This window comes from Plasmodium vinckei, assembly GCF_900681995.1.
Source record: "Plasmodium vinckei vinckei genome assembly, chromosome: PVVCY_04".
Classification (NCBI taxonomy): Eukaryota; Apicomplexa; class Aconoidasida; order Haemosporida; family Plasmodiidae; genus Plasmodium; species Plasmodium vinckei.
In genome coordinates this window covers 231,030-254,555 of record NC_051296.1, presented here as the reverse complement: position 1 = coordinate 254,555, position 23,526 = coordinate 231,030, and the positions used below count along the sequence as shown (strand labels likewise).

The following is a 23,526-nucleotide window of genomic DNA, read 5'->3' as shown; positions in this document are numbered from 1 at the left end:
AAGAGTAAACACATTTTTTTTTTTCGACATAATTCTTTGTTAAGATTACAACAATTTGATTAATTATGTGAACTTGGTCAACCATTAGGCTCCAACTTTTTTGTTTCCTATTTGACTTAAAACTCGATTGATAAAAGTTTCTGTAACTTGATTGTTTAATTCATCGTCTATCATTTTATTTTTTACGTTTTTAAAATTGTTATGTAACTTATTAGGATTTTCAGAAATTGCATTTTTTTTTTTTTTCACAAGAGGAGGAATTTTATGAATTTTATCAAATGACGATATAAATTTTTTAGATAAATTTTCTATTTTTTTTTCTCCGTCTTTTATATTTTTAGCAACAGTTAGATTATTTTTAATACATGAAGGTAATATTGGTTTATCTTTAATTTTTGTATTATTTGGCAATTTATTTATATTTTTATTATTTTGTAATTTATTTATATTTTTATCATTTTCTCCGTTTACATTTTTATCAATGCCCAAAGCATCTTCATTTACTTTTTTATCGATATAAACAGTTTTGTTATTAGGCTTGTTAATACTTTTTTTATCTTGTTCATGTAAATAATATTTTGTTTCATTATGGTTAGAGGCATTTCTTATTGTATTTTCCATCTTGTTTGTTTTATTATTTTTAGTTTGCTCGTTTGGAATTGTCTCATTAAGTAGAACCTCCTTAGTGTCTTCATTCTTTTCTTCGCAATTTGTTTGGTCAGAAAATCTATTCATTTCGATAGCCAGTACATTATTTGGTTTAGTATCTCCATCATTTATTGTATTATTATCAGAATGTTTAACCTTAAATAATTTAGGAACTTTACTGAAAAGTTCGTTTCCATTTATGTTGTTATTATTATATGAAGTATTCCAATTTTTGTTTTTAGTATTGATAATATCATTAGTTTTGTCTTCTTTTTCATTTATTTCGTGTGGACTATCCTTATGTATATTTATTTCGATTGACTCCTCACTTTTTTTACTAACCAAATCGATTTTCTCCTTTGATGTATCACTACATGTGTTGTTTATTTTTTGTAAAAATTTATTTACATCTTCTTCATTTTGAGTGGTGTAACTTTTTACTATATCAGCATTAGTCATAATTTTTGTAGAGCTTACTTTGACATTTTTTTTTCCAACTATATTATCACATAAGAGTGAATTAATTGCTAAACTATTTATAGTGCCATTACTACAATGATTTGCATCTAAATAGTTGCTTAAAAAATTTGATTCTATACTTAAAGGGAGATAATGCTTTTCTTCATTAATTATATTTTTCTTTGTAATATTTATACTAGTATCAGGACTTCGATTTCCCCATACATCTAAATTGTCAGCTAAATTTTTTAAAATTGTTCCTTTATTTTCTTTATTTTCTAATATTTGTGCATATATATTTTTAAGTTTAGAATCGACATCTGTATTTTCTTCACCAATCATCCCATTCGAATTTTCATGTTTTTGATATTCTTCATTTGAAAAAATATCATTAATTTCATAATCATTTATTTTTTCAACCTTTGTTATGTTTTCTACATCTTTTTGCATTTTTAATCGAGTACCAGATCCACTTTTTTTACTTTCCCCTTCTGTATGGTGACTAAGTAAATCTGAATTTTTGGAATTATCTCCTGGTGTTTGTAAAAATTTTAAACTAGGGAAATTTATATTATTGCCTATTTCAATACTAGCATTATCACTTCCCTCTATAGGATCAATATCCTCTTTTTTTATATAATCATTATTTTCATATGATTTTAAATTTATTGAATTTTTAAAAAAATGTAAATAGGAATCCTCATCAATACTTGAAGCAAAATGTTTATAAATAGTATTAATATTATTTTGATTATAATTAAAAAATGAATTATTCATATTTATTTTAGGATGGAAAGATGGGATAGGTGTATTATCTTTATTTTTATTTTTAATATCAATTATTATGTCTAATAAATTTTTTATTTCAGATTTATTTTCATTAGTTAATAGCCAATAACCAACCAAATCATTTTTATCATTATATTCTGTTATTTCTATACCATAAGGATTATTCCGTTTTTCTAAAATTGTTATATTAGTTATATCTGGATCTGTAAATTCTTTTACTCTTACATTAGTAAGACATATAATCGACTCGATATCGTTAGCCATACTATTCACTGTCTTATTACTTCCATACATATTTGAATTCATATTACTTTCACTTACTTCTTCTTTTTCAAGATTAGAGTTAATATGACTTTCTTTCTGCTTATCTTTAATCTGTCTAATATCAATGGCTTGTTCATTTTGTATATTATTTGCATGGGTATGGATACATAAATATACTGAACGAATAGAAACTGTTTTTAACTCCCATTTTTGATGTAATGTGTCTTTTCTCATAAAATTATGTTGATATGTTATATCCATATTCATATATAAATAAGTAAAGGGAAGTATTTTAAAATATTTTTGTCGTCTAGTAGGTGTTGAAATAGGTAAATTTTCTGACTCATCATTTGATGGTTCTATTTTTTGATTATTGTACATTCTTTTTTGTAAAAAGTTTTTAAATTGAGCTGGATATACTGGTATTTCTGTATTTATATTAAACAAACGTTGAAACTCTGCTTGTATTTTTTGAGATATTCCATCTATTCGATTTTTAGAATTAAATATTTCTAATTTATTTTTTTCAATTAATGAAAACATATTTTCTGATTTTAATTGTGAATGAGGAATTTCTAACGGTTTTTCAATATCTAATAAATTATCTTTTGTAAAAAATAAACATTTAAATGAATCTAATTTATCAACATAATAATCTAAAGACAATCCTGGATTTCTATTACTTAACTTAACCATATGTTGTATTTCATTATTTTTTTTTTCTAAATAATTTTGATATTTATTTCTTTCTTCATCTAATTTTTTTAAAAAGTTTGTACTTTTATCTTGTAATTTTTTTAAATGCTCATGAAAAGCTTTTTTTTTTTTTTCAAGACAATTATTTGTAATAGTAAAACCAGCTCTTATAGACCTTTTATTATTTTTGCAAGTTATTTTACCATATTTATAAATATTTTTTAATGACGGTATAGTATTTTTTAATACTAAAGATTTTTTTGACAACATTTCTAATTTATTATTTAACTCTTCTTTTATTTCATTTTTTGCATCAATTAATGTATATATCTCATGATTCTCTCTAACTAATTTATACCCAGGTTTTAATCTTTCGATTTCATGTTTATTACTATTTTCAAGTTGATCATTTTTTTCTTCTTTCTTATCTTTTTCGTATTCACACTTATTTATTCGAACAATTCCACTCTCTTTGTATACTTCATTATTATTGGTTGATTTACAACTCATTATATTTTGATCAGTTTGCATATTGGAAAAATTGACATTCGATTTAGAATCATTTGAATTAGATTGTTCAAGATAGTTATTATTTATTTCTTGAATTAAATTATTTTCAATTTTAAGAATGTTTTTTCTTTTTTCTTCTATGCTATCATTATCATTTTTGCTCATACTTTGATCTAAGCTTTTTATCGACTCCATTGATTCATCTAATTCTCTGTTCTCTGATTTGATTTTTGCATGTATAGGATCACTTAGCAAACAATCTGTGCATAAGAGTGTATATTGGCATGTTTTACATGCATATTTTATATACTCAGTGGTATGTATTTTACATTTTTCCCTAATTTTGATTGGTGTATTATTTTCTAATTCAACTAGCCATTTGTCTTTTTCTTTTAATATGATATCATTATATTTATAATTATTTTCATATAAGCCACTGTTACATACATTAACAATATGATTGGGGCTATTTTTGTGTAACTTAATGTTACAAATAGCACATAAAAAATTATTACAAGTTTTACAAAATAATGTAGAAATGTTTAAAAAACAATTCATACATGTTCGAAATTCTCCTATACATGGTGCTGTATTATTAACATTAACATGTTTAAGATAATCATTTAAATTTTGGGTTCCTTTATTTGTATAATGAACATCATACATATTATCCATAATATTATAACTTTTATTTATTTCTCCTTTTCTATAAGATTGGATCACATTTTTTTCATTATTTTTTAGTGCAAAACTAACACTTTTTTTATTAAGAAAACAATTCATGTTTTCTTTTTCATTTAAATTTAAAGGTATTTCTTCATTTATATCATCATTATCTCTTTCATTTGCTTTATAGGGTAAACTTGTGTATATATGGTTAGCTAAATTTGCCGCATCATTTCGATTATTATTAAAGTTGTTATCTTTTTCATATTTTAGTACATTACTTTTGTTTTCATTGGGCACAACAAACAGGGGTGCTTGAATAACAATTTTTTCATTCATTTTCTATTTTTTATTTTATTAACTTATCTTTTTTTTTGTATTTAATACTTTTCATTTTTGTGTGTATGCTTTATTATTTTGTTTTGTATTATTAATACTTTTATTTTTTTAATATATATTTTTTTATTTAAAAAATTTGGAAATAGTGTTGTTAAATTTTTTATAACGTTAAATGCATGAAAATGATATATTTATAATTTTATATCAGTTGTCTAATTTTCGAAAAAAAGTATAATTGTATTTTTGTGCGCACACATATATGCTACGTTTTATTCGTGTAATTCTCGGAATACTAATAATATAATATCATTATTCAAAATAAATATGTGCGTACATATATTTTCTTTGTATTTTATGAACATTCATAACATTTTAATACTTTAAGTTCTCATAAAAAAAAAAATATAAAACTTAACTATAAAAATTTATAAATATATTGCAGGTGCATGTAAAAAATGTATAATATAGTATATAAAATTATGTATGCGATAGAATATTTTAAAAAGCTAGCTTTTTAGGGAAATAAAAAAAAAATATATAATTAAAATTATGAATTGGTTATATTAAAATTGTAAACTTTGTGTATGCATATATTTGAATATATATATTACTATGATTTTTGTCTGTTTTTTATCTTGTCAAAAAAAAAGAATAAAGCAACATATTGCATTATGCCTACCTATATATATGTATAAAGAAGAAACAACAAAATAAAAAATATATAATTTTGTGAGCATACTATTATTTTTTATATTTTTTGCTTTCTTTTAATGAAATTGTTTTTTATGTTCAAAATAATCTTAAACATATAATAGATATTTCACAACCGATTTGCATTTAAAATCGTAGTAATATTTTATGGAAATAAAAACATATCAAATACTTTAATAGGGTAAAATTAAGATAGTATGCATAATTGGGGGAATATGCATTGGATACATTGTAAATACTATGGCAATAAACGATTTCTATTGCATATGATAATGTGATATTTTATTTATTTGTAAGAAATTATATTAAATTTATTTTTTGGGTGTGTATTTTAAAAATTGTTAAAATTCATTTTACTATTAGACACAAAAGGGCGTGCAATACATATATATACAGCCATGTTTGACAAAAAAAAATGTTACACTTAACTGTGTATAAAAATCGGAAAAAAAAAAATTGTTATTATTTTATGAGAAAGAGTAATACATTTTTCGGAAAGTTTTAATTTCCTAGGTAGAATAATTTGTTTTTTCTCACAACCATATGTAGGTGGGGATATAGTTTATTCCCCTTCTTGAATATTGAAGGATAAAATTTTATATTCCATATTTTTGATATTAATAGCTAATGCTTTAGGTGTGACACTAAAATCTGGTAGGCATACCAAAAAAGGAAGTTTGTTTTCATTTTCTAAGTATTGCATTTCTAATTTTGAACAATTTCCACTGACAAAAATATGTGGATAAATATTATCATCTTGAATACAGAATGGATCATTATTTATATATGGGTAACATCCTAATGTGTCTGGTGAAGTAGGAGATAATATTCTACTTTTTGCTATCATTTTAAGGGCATCTAATTTAGTAATTTTAGAGAAGGAAGTAATATTATTAACTGGCTCACCAGACATACAACATACATTTACATTATCAATTGAAAACATATATGGATTTGTAACACATTGAAAAGAATCATATTTTTTTGATTTTTTAAAAAACATATTTGGAAATGGTTGTTGAGGTAAAGTAGAATCACTTGGATCTTTTTCTCCTGGCATTAAATCAACATAAACTGATGAACATAAAGATGATAAAAATGTGTCAATTACATTCATATCATTTACATCTGTATCTATATTTCCAAGTGAATTACCAACTATAACTAATCTAATTAAATTTTGAGAAATAAATTTATCTCCATGTAATCCTAAAATAAAATTTCTTAATAATGATATATTATTTATATTTGTATTTTGTTCATTTATATATAATCCTGAAACAAATAATATATATTTATCATCATTGCTAATACATTTAGGAATTTCAATTTTTGGCAAATATGCATATATTAATTCATCTACATGTATTGAGCCATTACTCATACCGACTCCCTTTATAATTACAGTCAAACCAGTAACATAATGATCACTATTTATATTCCCTTCCAATTTTAATCGTGCTGTTTCATCTTCTAAAAATAAAACATCTTGATCTTGTGAATAATTTATTACTGTATCAAGATAGTCAATTTCACTGATATATTCTTTTAAAATTGATGGCCTTAAATCCATTTTTTTAAAAATTGTCCCAATACAATAGCATTTTTCATTAACCGTAATATCTTTCAAATATTCCAAGACGTGATAATTGCTTTTTTCATCATTTTCTTGTTTTATGTTTCCCTTCACATCTTCATCACTTTCCTGTTTTATGCTTCCCTTTAAATTCTCACCCATTTCTACATTTAGCTTTTGTAACGTTTTTATTAATAATTTTCGCATTATACTTATTCGTATGCTATATATCGAGCTAAATTGTTGTGTGTATGTTGGTTTGGTTAATATAAAATTGCTTGAATTATTTTCATAGTTATAATGTTTTTTTTTTAATTTTTTATATAAAGGAAATTCACATTCATCTTCCGTTTCTCTTTCCTTCTTACTATTCATTTGGCTTAATATTTTATTAACATCACTATCCGCTATTTGTGTTTCCATTTCTGTGAAAAAAAATGTATACAAATTATAAATTGTTCATTTATTTTTATAAAAAAATGGTATGGAAAAAATATATTATATACATCCAGCTGAATGATCATATCTACATTTCTTACTGTGTAGTGTGAGTCTTCTTTCCTTGTATGGTGGTAATTACAAATTTGAGTTTATAATGTGAATTATAATTTATTATTTAATTATTATATTAAAGGTAGGAATAAAATTATAGTAAGGATATTTATATTTTACTAAAATTTTGATAGATGTATGCATGCACATGTACATAATATATGACTGAATTTAAATATATGTTGAGGGTTCACAAAAATGTAATATTATTTATTACATATAAAAATTGCCACAAGTATCTTAAGATACTAATGTAGCAGTTTTCTTAATATTTACATAATTAGAGGAAAAAATATATCTTAATTTTAGTTTTTAAATATTTAAAAATTTTTTTATTTATTTTTTTTTGACATATTTTTGTAACAATGTGGAATATATAATTGTAACGATAAAGTAGATAAAGTAAAATGTGTTTACACTAATTTCTTGGTTTATTTCAAAATATAATAATTTACATGTAAGTATGGTATAATCATGTTTGATACATACTTATCGATTCACGAACTTTTGAATATCTACTATTTATTATAACAATGCAATAGTGAATTATTTTTTTTAGTGTAAAAATAAGAAAATATCAATGATTCTTTATTTATTTACTAAAACTTGATTAATATAAATAAAAAATAATAATATACTTGATAGGAAAAAGAGATGTTACCTTTTATCATATATATATAGCATATACACTTTTAATAAAAATTGTGAAATAATAATTTTTTTTTTTAATCCTATCTTTTTTCCGTTTTTTTGAAAATATAAAATTAGTAAGAAATAAAAAAGAAAGCATAATATGATGACAAAAAAAAGGTTTGTGAAAAATAAAAAAAAAAAATAATTCCTACACCCTTTTTATGAATGCAGAAAAAGGAGAGGAAAATATATGTCCCTATATTAAGGAGAATGTGTTTATATACATTTTAAATTTTGTCTAAAATATATTAAACATTTTATTTTTGAGCAATTGCTAATTTATAGTGTATATAAATAGAGACATATATATATGCCAAACTTTATATCTTTTTCTCAATTCTATAATAAAAATTATTACTTTTTTTTTAATATAAAAAAATGTAACATATATCGGTTTGATGTTTAATAATATTAAGAGGATATAATAGGAATGTATCTGTACATATACACACGTATGTAGGAATGAATATATGCGAAGTTCCATTTTTTACGAAATCCATTTTAGCTTAAATGTTTTCTTTTTTCTATACTAGTATTTTCTCCTATCTAATGTGTATATAATTTTTTTTCTTTCTTTTTCAATATCATAAATATTTTATAATTTATTGTAAAGGGTTTAGGAATTTTACAAACGTTTGTAAATTTTATTCTGTCTTTTTTTTCTTAAGTTTTCATCATTTTTTTTCATCATATATCATCTATATTTATATTATTGTTCTACGAAAAAAGGCATGAATATATAATTATCTTTTATAAAATTAGTGATATATTTAATGCATTTATAGCATATGGGTCAAATGTATTTTTTCTCTGTTTTTTTTTTTCACTTTTTTGATTTGTCTATCCTAGTTACTATACACTTTTAACTCCCTATAAAATGGATGAAAGGTTTAGTAATGGGTTTGTACCAGATGTAGAAAACATAACAAAGATAAAAGAATATTTGAATCAAGGAGATATAGGATTTGAAAATGAAGATTTAAAAAGAGAAAGAGAAAAAATAAGGAGTAATGATGTATTTGTAGAATGTGTAAAGAATATATGGACAAATATTTTAAATAAAAAATTAAATGATAAATTTAGTAAAATCGAATATTTTAAAATTATGTTAAGAATATGTAAAGTTTTAATTCCACAATTTGAAATAAAACAAGTCATTAAAATTATAAATGATGAATGGAATAATGATTCAAAAGGAAAAAAATATTTAAACTTTGATTCTTTTTTTAATACCTTTTTTGAATTAGCCGATATATGGACTCCAACTATAAATGCTCATGATTATGCAATTTTTTTAAAGTCTTTATTTTATCGAATTACATTTATTCAAATTAAAAATAAAAATGGGGAAATTACAAAAAAAAAACCTATTATTATAATTAATTTTAAAAGAAATATAGGGGTTGGAGATAACAAAAAATTGTCTATATTTGATAATGAAGTGGATAAAACTGCATCTATTAGTGATCCGATTCAAACAGAATCAAAGGATAGTACATCTAAAAGCGATAATAAAAACATAAATAATGAATCAGAACAAATCAAAAAAGGTATTCCCCAAAATAATAATACTCATGAATCTTTTGAAAACTATGATCAAGATGAAAATGAAAAATCAGCTAAAAAATTATTTGAAATTTTGTTAAATAATAAAGAAAAAGATCCTAAGACCCAAAGAAGTATATTACTCCTTGATGTCAATGAAATTAGTCCTTTAGAACCTCTAACGGACAACATTAATGAAAATAATAATACATATATTCAAGGAATAAGTAAAACAGATGAATTATCTTCTAAAATGTCAATCACAAGAAAAATATATTATGGTTAAAATAAAAAAAAAAAATTCATATTATATTTGCATGAGGAATACATATGTTTTTGTGAACCAATACATGCATGTTTTCACTTCTAACACATCTATTTTTTGAATCTCTTTTATGATTTTGTAGATTTTGAAAAAAATAAACAAAACAAAGAAAGCATTTCGAAAGATAATAGGGGTTTAAAAAAGTTTAATGAATTTCAAATAAAACTAAATGAATTAGATTTCAGTAACACCAAAGAAGAATATAAAAAAAATGTGCTTAGTTCCTCAACTATTGAAAATAATAAATTTGATTCAAAAAAAGAAGCTGATAAAAATAGAAGAAAAACAGATGGATCGATAATAAGCATGCTTTCGAAATTAAAATTTATTGGAGGCAAAAATAAAGCCCAAAGTAAAATTGATCAAATTAGTGAAGAAGAAAAGCCAAAAGATGAACATAAAGATGAGCATAAAGATGAGCATAAAGATGAATATAAAGGTGAGCATAAAGACGAGCATAATGGAGAACAATTCTATGGACCATATGTGGTAACTACATCGGAAATGGAAAATTTGTCAAATGAATCTTTACTTCTTATTGACGGAATTAATTTGGAGGAATTTACAAAAGAATGCAAGATAGAAGGCTCTAATGATTATGATACTGAAGAATTTGATGAAGATGCGTCAGGTAAAATTGTGAACGAGTCAAGTAAAATTGAAGATATGACAGACAAAACTATGAATGAGTCAGGTAAAATTGAAGATGTGACAGATAAAATTATGAACGAATCAGGCAAAACTGAAGATGTGACAGACAAAGTTATGAATGAGTCAGGTAAAACTGAAGATACGTCAACTAAAATTCTGAACGAGTCAGCACAAGTATTATCGAAAACTAGCAAAGACGTTTCAACAGATTTAGTGGACGATTTAGGAAGTGACACAAACATTAGTAATGACAAAAGTGAAGGTGCAGCAAGCAAAAATAAAGATCAAAAAAAAGAAATATGCAATTATAGGAAGGATGATTCAAAAATGACTGAAGAAGAAAAGGCTATGGAAAATAAAGAGATTTTAAGTGAAGTAGACACGGTGAAGACGATAAATGAGGATGGATCTTTGGATAAGAAAGGAGAAATAAAAGAAAGTGATAAAAATGAATTTGAGATAAACAATAGAAATAAAGAAATAAATGAGTTTAATCAGGAATATAAAAATAGTAAGATCAATCAGAACAATGAGGAAAGCGAAGAAATGAATTACTTAGATGAAGAATACATAAATGTACTAAAAGAAAATTTGAAAGATAAAGATTGTATAGAAATAAAAAAAGATAATATAAATGATAGCAATGATGTAGAAAATATTAAATTAGTTGATAATAAGTTAAATCATATATCGAATGAAAATATTTCTAACGAGGGTGATGATATGCTTAAAACTAAAAATTATCTAGAAAATGAGAAAAGGACATTAGAAGAATTAGAAAATAAAGAAAAACTAAAAAAAATGGCTTTATCCAAAAGTAATTATAATAATTTAGATGGACTAATTAATGATAGTAAAATAAATTTAGAAGGAAATTATAGTACAAATGATGATTCATTAAATTTTATGAGCAATAAAACAAATATAGATAATAAACAAAATGATAGTTCATTTGAAATTAAAAATATACATCTTGATGATGAGTTGATAAAATCTCCCAAATCTGGAATGAATGAAACGGTTAAGAAAAGTGCCTCAGGTTCGATAATAAATCCTGACCTTGAGCAGAGCAAAGATGTGATAAGCAGTTCTGAAATTGAAGGCAGAGATTCTAAAGAGCGCAATGAATACGAGAAAGAAGGGTCGAAGTCTAAAAAAGAAGAGACAAAGGAAAATGATATTGAAAAAGAACACGAAGAAATGAAGCAAAGCGAGATTGAGAAGGAAAAAGAAGAAATGAAGCAAAACGAAATTGAGAAGGAAAAAGAAGAAATGAAGCAAAGCGAGATTGAGAAGGAAAAAGAAGAAATGAAGCAAAGCGAGATTGAGAAGGAAAAAGAAGAAATGAAGCAAAACGAGATTGAGAAGGAAAAAGAAGAAATGAAGCAAAGCGAGATTGAGAAGGAAAAAGAAGAAATGAAGCAAAACGAGATTAAGAAGCAAAAGGAATTGCTATTAGAAACAGTCAGAAAAAGTATATCTAGTAATTGCGAATCGTATAAGGAAAATTTTAATATTTTTTTAAATAAAATTGAGGAAAATGAACTCATGAAAAATGTAGAAGAAAATGGAGAAGAAAAAGGGAGAGAAAATGAGGAAGAAAACGACGAGAAAAAATGGGGCGAAGAAGAAGATAATGAATGGGAAGACAACAAAGAAAATTATGATAGCATAATAAAAAAATGTTTAACTACCAAAATACAAAATGAAAAAAATGATTATGAGACAAAAAATTTAGAAAATAAAAAAAATGATATAATTCAAAATTTAGAAATAAAAAATGTGTGTGGAAAAAAAGAAGAAAACAATAATAATATAAATCAAGAATTTATTAAAATTAATAAAATATTGAATGATGTTATTATTAAAAGTGAAATTGGATTAATAGAAAAAGAAAATGAAAATTTATTATCTGTTCAGGTAGATCAAAAAAAAGTAAAAGAATTTCAAATTGAACAGCTTAATAAAATTCCAAATGAACTTAATGAAGAATTTCAAGATTTGTTAAAAAATGAAAAAGAAGTTAAAAATATTATATTTCAAGATTATCAAACTGGTGATATTTTATTTAATCATGAAGAAGGTTTAATAACTAGTTCAGGAGAGGTCTATAAAAAAGAAGAGCAAGTAGAGAAGCAAACGAGTGGTGATCCCCTTTTTCAACATAAAGAGGATAACATAATTAATGATGCAGAAAATGAAAATAACGTAACTAACAATGTTGATGATGAAAATAACGTGACTAACGATGTAGAAAATGAAAACAAAGTGACTAACGATGTAGAAAATGAAAACAAAGTGACTAACAATGTTGATGATGAAAAAAATATTTATCCCCTAGAGCATGCACAAAGCAAATCAGTGCATGAAGAGGGTCAAAATATTTCGAACTCCTATGATGGCATTTCTAAAAAATCGTTGAGTGTTGAGAAGTATGGTAATGATATATCATCTAATGATGATTCAGACAAACTTAAGTCTGATTTAGAAAATAGAACCCATTACGATAGTTTTGATCCCAATGTTGAGACTGAAAAAGGTGAAAAATTAAATGAAGGTTCTAAATCATTTGAAAGGGTAAAAGATGAAGGAAAGACAAATGAAAAAACGGATGAATATGTGAAGTTTGAAGAAAATGTATATAAGTCATCAGAAATAAATGAAGAATCAAATGATAATATCATTAGTGAAATAAAAAAAATAGAGGAAAATGTTTCAATTTATGAAAAAATGACAACGACAGAAAAGTTAGTAGATGACACAGAATTCATAGAAGACAAATTAGAATACATAAAACTATATCATAAAAAAAATAATGAAAGAAATAAATTAAAATATTTATTTGTAGATGATATAAATAAGATGAGAAATTTTATAAAAATAAATAAAAGAAGTAAAAAAGAAAATTTTATAATAATATCTAATAGTTGTCCAAATATATATAATTTAATAAAAAAACTAAAAGTTGAATTTATTGAGCCATCAATAATATTAAATAAAAATTTTAAGATAGATAAAGAACTTTTATCACCTTTAGGTAAATTAATAAATTTAAATCTCGAAAAAGGTAAATCTATTGATTTAAAAATAATGATGGATTTAACATTAGAATATATGAATACAATGATATCAAAAAATAATGGTTATGTTTTATATTTAAATAATAATTTTATACAATATACAGAATATTTTTTATTAAAATTAAGAAAATTATCTAATTTAAATTATATTAATTATATTAATTTTTTAAATATGAATTTTTTAAAAAATGTGTCTAATACTACCGAAATAAATGTTAGTGATTTCTTGTTAGAGGATCACAATTTAATATTTCCAAACCCCTTTAAGGATTCCTTTCCCGTTTTTTGCATTTTCTTAAACATTCACAAACTATCAATGTAAGCGAAAAATATTAATCTATTCCTTCATTTGTTTTCATATTTATTTGTATATATCTATATGTGTGATGATTCTCCTTTTTTTTTGTGGAATAAGTGATTTATATTTCATCGGTTCATATTTTTTTTCTTTTTTAGATGCAATAATATAGAACCAGAACCCGTTGATGAAGCATTTCAACGATTGTTAATAGCGTTTAAAAACAAAAACATCAACCCTCAAAATGGAGAAAACAATGATGCAAAAGAAAAAGAATTAAATGTTATAAGTAAAGAAGGAGAAGATAAAGATTCAAGCGATGAAATAAAAACAGAATCTATAAAAGATGAAAGTAGTAATGATGAATCTGACAATCTTTCAGAAAGTCGTGAAGAAAATGATGAGACAAGTGAAAAAGAAGAAGATAACAAAAGTGATGAAAATAATGAAGTTGAACAGGAAAAGAAAGAAATAAGTGATGATACTCAAGATAAAGATCAAAATAAAACGGCGGTAATTTTATCAGAAAATTTAGAACATATCGAATCGGATGGATATTCAGATGTAGAGTATCTAAGCATAGATAGCATCGAGAAAAATTACTTAGAAACAGAACCGGTAAATAAACTAAATGAAGTAAAAGAGAAGGAAGAAGAATCCACGACAGATACAGAGACAGATACTGAAACAGATGCAGAATCCGAAGAAAGTAGTGAGGAAGAGACAGAATCAGAAGAAAGTAGTGAAGAAGAAACAGAGTTAGAAGAGAATGATGAAATAAAGAGAAATCAAGATAAGGAAAATTTATGGGAAAAAAAATATGGAAAAACATGTGAATACATCAATATGATAAATGCAAATGATATAAGTGATAAATATTTTAATTTGGCAAACAAAAGAATAAATTATATTTACAAATGTAATGATCCTATAAAATATTATACAAATTATTACACAGATTTAAAAACATATTTTGAATCAATAAAATATGAAAAAGATATTTCAACCATTGTTTCTCATAATAGTGTAGAATTAAAAAGTGACAATTTTCAAGTTAAAGAAATAGATGAGATGTGTGAGGAAAATAAAAATGAATTAGAAAAAAAACTAAAGAAAATATTTGAAACATTAAAAATTATACACATAGATATAATAAAAAACAGATCAATCAATAAACTATTCTATATTAATATGATTAAAAATAATTATTCTTATTTTTTTAAAAATAATTTTTTCCCTTATAAGTATCAAAAGAAGAGAGAAATGCTAGGGGGAGATATCGAAAAAGATGAGACAGAAAAAAATAATAATATTTATGCTGAGGAGACAGAAATGAATTATAAAAACGATATACTAGTGATAAAATTAAAAAGAAAAACAATTTTAACAGATTTAGAGTCAGAAAATATGATCACAAGTTGTGTAGAAGTGAATGAGTCAGATGACAATGTAGAAAAAGATAAAAACAAAAATCATAAAGAAGAGTATGAATATTATTATAGAAATTGGAATGAGTTTTACAAATATTGTCCAGTTTCATATATTGATGAAAAGAAATTTACAAAAGGGAAAAAAGGGTTTAAAATAATTTATAAGAATAAAGTATATATTTTAGAAAATTATGAAAAAATGATTGAATTTTTAAAATTTCCACAATTTTATTCAAGTAAAAAAATAAAAGAATCAATTAATTTTAATATCATTATATATTTTCCAAATATTTGGATAAAAAATAAAATTTTAGATTTCTTAAACTCATATGAAAAAATAATACATATAGATGTGGAAGAATATTTTAAAAATATATTAAAATCAAAAGATGAGATGGCTAAAGATAATTTAGATATATATATGTTCGAGTTTAATAATTTAGTAAAAGGAAAACAAATATCAGACATACTTATAGTTAGATATATTTGTATACAAATGAAAAAAACAAATAATTTTAACATGTATATAATTAGAAAAATTATTGGAAATTTAAATTTTCTTAAAAATGAAATTATAGAATTATTAGAGACAAAAAATGATTTACCTTTTTGTGAAGAAGAAAATGTTTTGAATGAATCTTCGGGGGATCAACAAAATCCTGCATCTACTTTGAGCACCAATTTTAATGAATCAAATAAATTAAAAGAAATTTCTACTATAGCAATAAAAATACGATATTTATACAACCTTCTAGTAATTAAAAAAAATGAAAAAATGGATCTGCATTTAAATAATGTGTTAGACCCAATTTTTAGCTCTCAAAATTTAGAATCTATAAATGAGGGTATAGATAAATTTAGTCTACATTTAATCAAAACATTTGAAAAGGAAAAAAACACTCAGATGTGCAATTCGAATCGTTTAGATGTATCAATAGAATCTATATCAAATATGATAGATGTAGAAGAGTTTGATAGTACTCTATACAAAGAGGACAACCAAGGAAGTGAATCCTCACCAAATTTAACAAGCAAAGAAATAGTTTCTAATAATAGTTTTATTATATCTGGGTTGCCATTAAATATGAATATTTATAAGTATTTTAAAAAAATGGAAATAAATATAGATAATATTATAGGGTTTAATTTAAAGCGAAAAAAAAAGCAAAGTTTTAAATGTGAATTTGAAAAGCAAGTAGCCAAACAAAAAATAAAAAAAGACAGCTCAATAAATAATGCAAACAATTATGATAACATGTATTTATATAATAAAGATTATATTAAAATGCTTAATGAATTAGAAAAAGAAAATTTTAATCTAAATATTTTAAATTTAGAAGAAGAAGAAGGAGAATATAGTAGTGCTTATGAAAATAATCAATATGCATATCTTGATCAGATTCAAAAATTAATAAATCCATATATTCACAATTATTTAAATTATAATAGTGTATTAAAAAATGATAAATTAATTGATAAAATAAATAACTGTTATATAAATATGTACTGTCCATATATTTTAAAAAAATATAATTGGCTATATAAATCTAGGAATAATATAAAATTAATATATAATAAGAAAATACACTTTTTATCTAATCCATATCATTCTTTATTATTTATGAAAAATATTAATTTTTATTCAAACAATTTTAATGTAGTACCACCATTAAGAATATTATTTTTATCTGATTACGAATCCATTTTTGAAAAAGAAGTAAATTATATTTCCAACATATTTAGTCTAAATATTGTAAATATAGAAAAAGAATTTTTAATGAATCTTACATATATATGCATATATATATTAAAATATATTTACTTATTTAAGTTGTCTAAATTTGATAATAAAAAGAAACTATATTTTAATATATTGCCAATTCATGCTATACCCTTTGAAAAATTTGAAGAAGATATTTATTTAGATGATGAGGATATTCAATTTTTAGAAAACAACATTAGTTATTTTGATAAAGAAATATATAAAATTCAATTAGTAGATGTAAAATGTGATGAATACATATACGACATACTATTTGATCAAATAAAACCATCTAATGTCATTTTAAATATTTTAAAAATTTTGACAACAAGATTAATATTGCATGAACAACTTGGAAACTGTCTTATCACATACTTATATGATAGAAAATCTATTTTTAGTATCACTTCAGGGGAAAAAATGAAAAATCTTTTGAAATCGATCTTAATGGATATCAGAACAGATTCATGTACATCTAAATTAGATGTCAAAAATGGAACTACTGATATGGAAAATGTTCACACACCATTAAATATTGCATCTAATGAAGTAAATGATAAAATGGGGGAAGAAATAGACAATATAAATAAAGATTATGAACCTGTAAATAATCAACAAATCGAGACAACATTTTCTAAGGAACGATTTTATACCAGTATAAATGATAGTAATGAATTTTTTTCTTCAGATACAAATAGTAGTGATTCAGAAGATGATGATTCTACATATGATTCGGATGATCCATTTCCATACAAAAAAGATGTAATAAGTATAGAAGAAACAGAAGAAATATTTTCCAAAAAAAATGAAAATAAAATATTAAGAAGTAAATACAAATTTTTAGAGAATAGTGTTTTAAATAATTTTGAAAAGGTTTTGAAATATTCTTATCGGGTTCCTGAACATGTAATATATTTGACATGTGATGAAGGAAAAAACTATAAAAAGTTGAAAGCAAAAATAAAACAATATAATAAATATTATCAAACAAAAGAAGAAAAATGTAAAGAAGAGAAATATGGTAAAGAAATTATAAATGAAAAATTGAATATAAAGAAAGACAATAAATTAAATTTAGATAAAATAAAAAGAATTTGTAAAAAAAATAAAAAAATAGTTAAGTATCTTGAAAGAAATACAAACATTTGGAAAATCGATATAGGAAAAGTGCATATAAAAAATGTTAGAACATTTATCGAGAATAGATTAAAAGACATGTTACAATATAGAAATAATTTATTTCATCAATTAAATATAAAAAGGGTTGATAAAACATGGGCTAACTTTTTAAAAAATAATAATTATATTAAATTATCAAGCTTTTATTTTTATTCTCCTGTAAATATTGATAGTATTGTTAATATAGACACAAATTATTTACTTATATATGATTCTTTTTTATTTTATTTTAGAACTGAAAATGAATTAAACACATTTTCAAAAAATCCAATTCATTATTTAAATCAAATCAAACCATCACCAAATTTTATTCTCCCATTTATATTTTTATATACAAATATACATATTGATTCTATATATGAATATTTAAAAAAAAGTAACCTTAAATATAAAATAATTAACTTACAAAGTTTATTATCCTTTGGTTATGGAATAGAAAAATATAAAAAACTAATCGACCAAAACAAAATAAATGATGAAATAATAATTGAACTAATCAAATTAAGAAGAAATCAATATGATGTTTTATCTCATGGATGTATATTATATAATATTCCATTTAATGATAATCAATTAGCTAGCTTTTTTATGGGGAAGGAAATTCCACATTTAGTATTTTTAATACACGATAAAAATGGAGGGGAAACTCAACCCAATACTTGCATATGTAATGGTAATTATAATGACCTGAACAATGCATGTTCAAATATGCCTAATTGTTTAAATATAGACAATACAAATGTTGGTGAATTTATAAATAATATTAAAGAAAAAATTCCAAAAAAATATAATAATGTTATTTATATAGAATATAATAATATGTGGAAAATGAAATATGAAATAGAAAATGCAATTGAAGAAAAAATAAAAAGTTATCAAAGATATAATAGATATAAATATAATAATCAAGTTGCTTATTTTAAGGGTTTTAATATATATGAAAAAGAAAATTATGAGCAAGAAATAAAATTTAATAAATATTGTATAGTTACATATAAAAAAAAAAATATTTTAGAAAAATGCAACATATATGATAATTATACTGTCTATTATGATGGCAATTATTATTTGGTTAATACTTATGAAGATGTTTTAGATTTTGAAGCAGATCCTGAAACTTATATAAATGTAGAAGAACCATCTAAAAAGTTTGAAAAAATTATAAACTTAGAAGAAGATATTAAAATAGAGAATGAAGGATTTTGTTTGGTTAGTTTAAAAAATGAAAATAATTTTGTTAAGGGAAATAAAAATTATTGTATAAAATATGAAAATGCATATTATTTATTTGAAAATGAAGAGAAAATGGAAACTTTTGTTAATAATTCTAAAGACTATTTATATAATCAAAATATGTTTGATATTATCATTGAAAAAATTAAATCCACAAATGATATCACTACTTTAGTTTATCTTAAAACATATTTGTATGACATTATATGTCAGGGATTATACGAATTAGGAAAACATAGACCACTATATCCTGGATTAACTGTAAAATTGAGTGCAATACATTTTTTAGCTTTTTTCTTTTATAAAGAAAATAAACAATTTTCAACGTCTCTACGAAGAAAATATGAACAAAAGTTTAAATCATTCTTAATGGAATGTGAAATACCAATCAATATACAAAAATTAAAAAAAAAATTTGAAAATAAATCGACTCTTAAAAATCAATCAATCAAAAAACCAACTAAAGATTGGACAAAAAGAGACATAGAAAAATACAAAAATTATATAAATTTATATGACAAAATATTATTTTCCCAAAAAAATAAAATAAATAATTAAAAAAAAAATTGTGTAGCTATTTCTCTAAAATTGTACATGTAAGAAATGTGTAAACTTTGAAAATCCCAAAGGGAATATTATTTCGTTTTTACAAATTTTCTTCGGATCTATTTTGAGTTGTTTTTTGTTTGTTCGCTTTAATTGTTACTTTTTTATCCCCTTAAACATTTTATATTAGCATAGAATTCCCATAAAAAGTTACAATAAGTAAATTTAATTTTTGAATAAAAAAAAAAAATTCTATAAATACATGAACAATTATGACCGTGTTCATGTAAAATTTGAATTTTATCTTAAATATTCTGAATAATAGCTAGCTGAATTTTTTTTTTCAAAATTTTACATATTCTCACCTTTGGACATTCCATACTCGGAAAATGTTCCAAATCCTTTCATGTCAAACAATATAGTCTCATCTCTTTTAAAAGATGAGATTTTTTCATTTTCAAAAAGTATGTAAAACAAATTATTTTCAATTAAATATTTGTAAGCTTCTAAACCATATAATTCAATTATATTTCCTTTAAAAAATATTATATCATAAGAGCCATCATTTTTTTGAAACGCCTTTAAACAATCATCAATTGGCTTTCCATAAGTTACAATATTATTTAATGCAACAATTTGATCTCCATGGTTAAAGTTTTTTTTACTAGCTTTGCTTCCTTCAATTATATAAGACACATAACAACCTCCTATTTCGTCTGGATTTTTATTTAATACTATTCCTATATTTTTTTTAATTACTATATTAGTATAATTGTTCATATTCGTTTTTAATAAATCTACATTTTTTAAAGCGGATTGAGTTAAATTAGTTAGTTCTTGAGTAATTTTTTCGAAATTTTCTCCTTTTTCATCTTTATAACCTAAATATATAGCTATATCATAAAAATTTTTAGCTTGCCAAAATTTTCGAAAACTTCTATATGCATCCCCTAAACATTTCCAAGATAATTTATATTTCGGTTCATATTTAATTGATTTTAGAGCAAAATTAAAAGCTCCTTGTAAATCATTTGTATAGTAAGACAACATTGAAATATTTGCACATACGTCTGATAAAAAATATCCATAATATTTACAAGGCAACATATTATAAGCTAATTTTAAATCACGTAATGTTATTTCATAATTTTGTGTGTACATTTTTTGTGTACATTTTTCTATAAGTTTAAGAGATGATTCTATACTAACTTGTAAATTTCTTTTTGATATATTTGTAATTTTTCTTTCTTTTTTATATTCTTCTAATTCTTTTTTAAGTTTATTTTTTAAATATTTTGCATTTTCATCTTGTTCATGTTCTTCCATTTCTTCTTCATCTTCTTTTTCTTTAAATAATTCCTCAACTTTATCATTTAATATTTTTTTCAACTTATGGGAAAATTCAATTAATTCTGTAAGAGAATGTATACTCTTTTTAAAGGTATTATTTTTTATTTCATAGGAAACACTAATGTTTTTTTCCTTATTATCTATATGTGATTGTATGTTTAGTTCAAAGTATTTAATAAATATACTATCCATACTAGTATGCATAAGATAATATAATTTATCTTTCATTATTTCATTTTTTTCTTTATTTATTTCAGATGAATAAACATAGACATTTATAACTTCTTTTTGTATTTCATTTGCATTTTCTGCTTCTTCATTTTCTATCATTGCATTTGTGATTTGGTCAGTAGTATTTGGCTCGCTAGCTAGGTCGCCATCGAGTTCGTTATCCAAATTATTGTTTATTCCTTTATCATTTTCATCGCTAGCTTTATCGCTTTCTTTATCTCTTTCTTTCATGGGTGCCCTATAATGAGGACGGTTGAAAGTTGTTTTTCCAAAACTTTTTTTTGCATCTTCATCATCGTTATCATAATCTATCAATTCATTTTCAGCTGTGCTTTCATTAAGTTCATCAAACATACTATCATCATTTTCTTCGTTTTCTTCATTACTTGGAATATAAGGATCTGGTGGGAATTTTTTTTTTTTTTTTTCCAAGTGATCAAATGGGTATAGATAACCTGATTCAAGGATTTCCTTTTCTTTCTTACTTTTATAAAAGTGTTTATTTACATTTCTTTTTACTTTAATATTGGACAATGAGTAATTATTTACAAAAGCTAATTTTTTTTTCTTTTCTTTTTCAATTAGTGAAAGAATACCTCTCTTTTTAATGTTGTTTAGTTTTAAGCATTGATATAAATAAAAAAATACAAAACAAAGGAAAAAGAAAATTGTAAATTTACCCATTAAAAGGGCTCTTATATATACGCAACATATGTTTGTTGTGGAAGTTTATTCATTTATTTGGGGTTTTATATACATAAGTAATTATTGTAATTATTTAAAAAAAAAATGAATTTCCTCGTCATTAAGAATGTAGTTGAAATTTTTTATTTTGATCATTTGCTTACGAAAAAAAATTAATAAAAATCAAATTAAGTATATTAAAAAATGTCAAAACCTGCCAAAAATTGCCAAAAAATGTCAAAAAAAATACCATCATTATGTAACATATGTGGGTCGCCATAGTATGAGGGCATATCCTGTTTGTGGATATTTTGCTCATACATTTTTTTTTATTTTTTTTTATCATAAATTTTTTATTTTATTTATAAAATATTTCTTTCCCCAATTCTTAACTATTCATAGATAAAACTAAAAGGAATAATAACAAGCAATAAATTTATACATTGTAAAGTAGTGAAAAACAACAAGATTGTATATGGGAAATATAATAATTATGTTATAGAGAAATTTATATGTGCTTAGTGAACTTGTCTGATAATTTTGTAAAAATATGGAACACCATAATAACTTTATTTCTATATTTTATAAAAATTGTTTGAAAAATGGGAAAATTTTAAATTTCCACCATAAGATATATTCAGCATATTTGATTGCGCACATTAATTTTATTCCTACCCCAAATGAAATAAAACAGACATACTATATAAAATGGTTTTATTATTATTTTGCTAAACTTTGTTACTGCTTTATTTTGCTTAATTTTGTTCCTGCCTTATTTTTAGAGAGGAATTAAAAGTGTGTGTGGAAAAAATAGTCATTGTCGAATAAGAGAAAAATAGCTGACTGTATTTTAGATATTTGCCCTATTTATAAAATGACAATATATCATATAAATTTAAAAAATATAAAAATATGCAAAGAGAATATTATTTTATTATTTTGTATATTTGCTATAATTACACACTTTACACTTTTAATGATAAAAGAAATGCAGACAATATATCCTCAATTTTCCCATCTTTTATAATAACATAAAAAGAGAAAATTATATTTGAAATTAAAAAAATATAATCTTTGTCATATTTTCCATTTATTGAATAAATATTTATTTTGTATACTATCAGTTTTTATAATATATTTTACTACGCAAAAAAAAAAAAAAAAAAAAAAATACTCAATGCATATACTATGCATATATAAGTATGACAAAAATATAAAATAGTAAGGATAGGAAATCCTTTAAAATATTTAAAATAAAATACAAAATATATATTTATCTTATTTTTTGTATTTTATTTTAAAATATTAT

General features: G+C 22.9%; 4 protein-coding genes across 4 annotated transcripts; 1 reads left to right on the top strand and 3 right to left on the bottom strand.

Annotated features, from left to right (window-relative positions):
• Positions 1-84: 84 nt before the first annotated feature.
• On the bottom strand, positions 85-4,371 carry PVVCY_0400710 (conserved Plasmodium protein, unknown function; the record flags this gene model as incomplete). Its single annotated transcript, XM_008627767.1, has 1 exon — positions 85-4,371. The coding sequence occupies one exon, from the start codon at positions 4,369-4,371 to the stop codon at positions 85-87; it is 4,287 nt and encodes a 1,428-aa protein (XP_008625989.1).
• Positions 4,372-5,644: 1,273 nt separating this feature from the next.
• PVVCY_0400700 (DNA polymerase delta small subunit, putative) lies at positions 5,645-7,081 on the bottom strand (the record flags this gene model as incomplete). Its single annotated transcript, XM_008627768.1, has 1 exon — positions 5,645-7,081. The coding sequence occupies one exon, from the start codon at positions 7,079-7,081 to the stop codon at positions 5,645-5,647; it is 1,437 nt and encodes a 478-aa protein (XP_008625990.1).
• Positions 7,082-8,780: 1,699 nt separating this feature from the next.
• On the top strand, positions 8,781-19,964 carry PVVCY_0400690 (conserved Plasmodium protein, unknown function; the record flags this gene model as incomplete). Its single annotated transcript, XM_037634951.1, has 3 exons — positions 8,781-9,729; positions 9,856-13,822; positions 13,961-19,964. 3 exons carry the CDS (start codon positions 8,781-8,783, stop codon positions 19,962-19,964), a joined length of 10,920 nt encoding a protein of 3,639 aa, XP_037490142.1.
• Positions 19,965-20,303: 339 nt separating this feature from the next.
• Positions 20,304-22,217, bottom strand: PVVCY_0400680 (conserved Plasmodium protein, unknown function; the record flags this gene model as incomplete). The annotated part of the gene is made up of 1 exon (XM_037634950.1): positions 20,304-22,217. One exon carries the CDS (start codon positions 22,215-22,217, stop codon positions 20,304-20,306), a length of 1,914 nt encoding a protein of 637 aa, XP_037490141.1.
• Between the last annotated feature and the right edge of the window lie 1,309 nt (positions 22,218-23,526).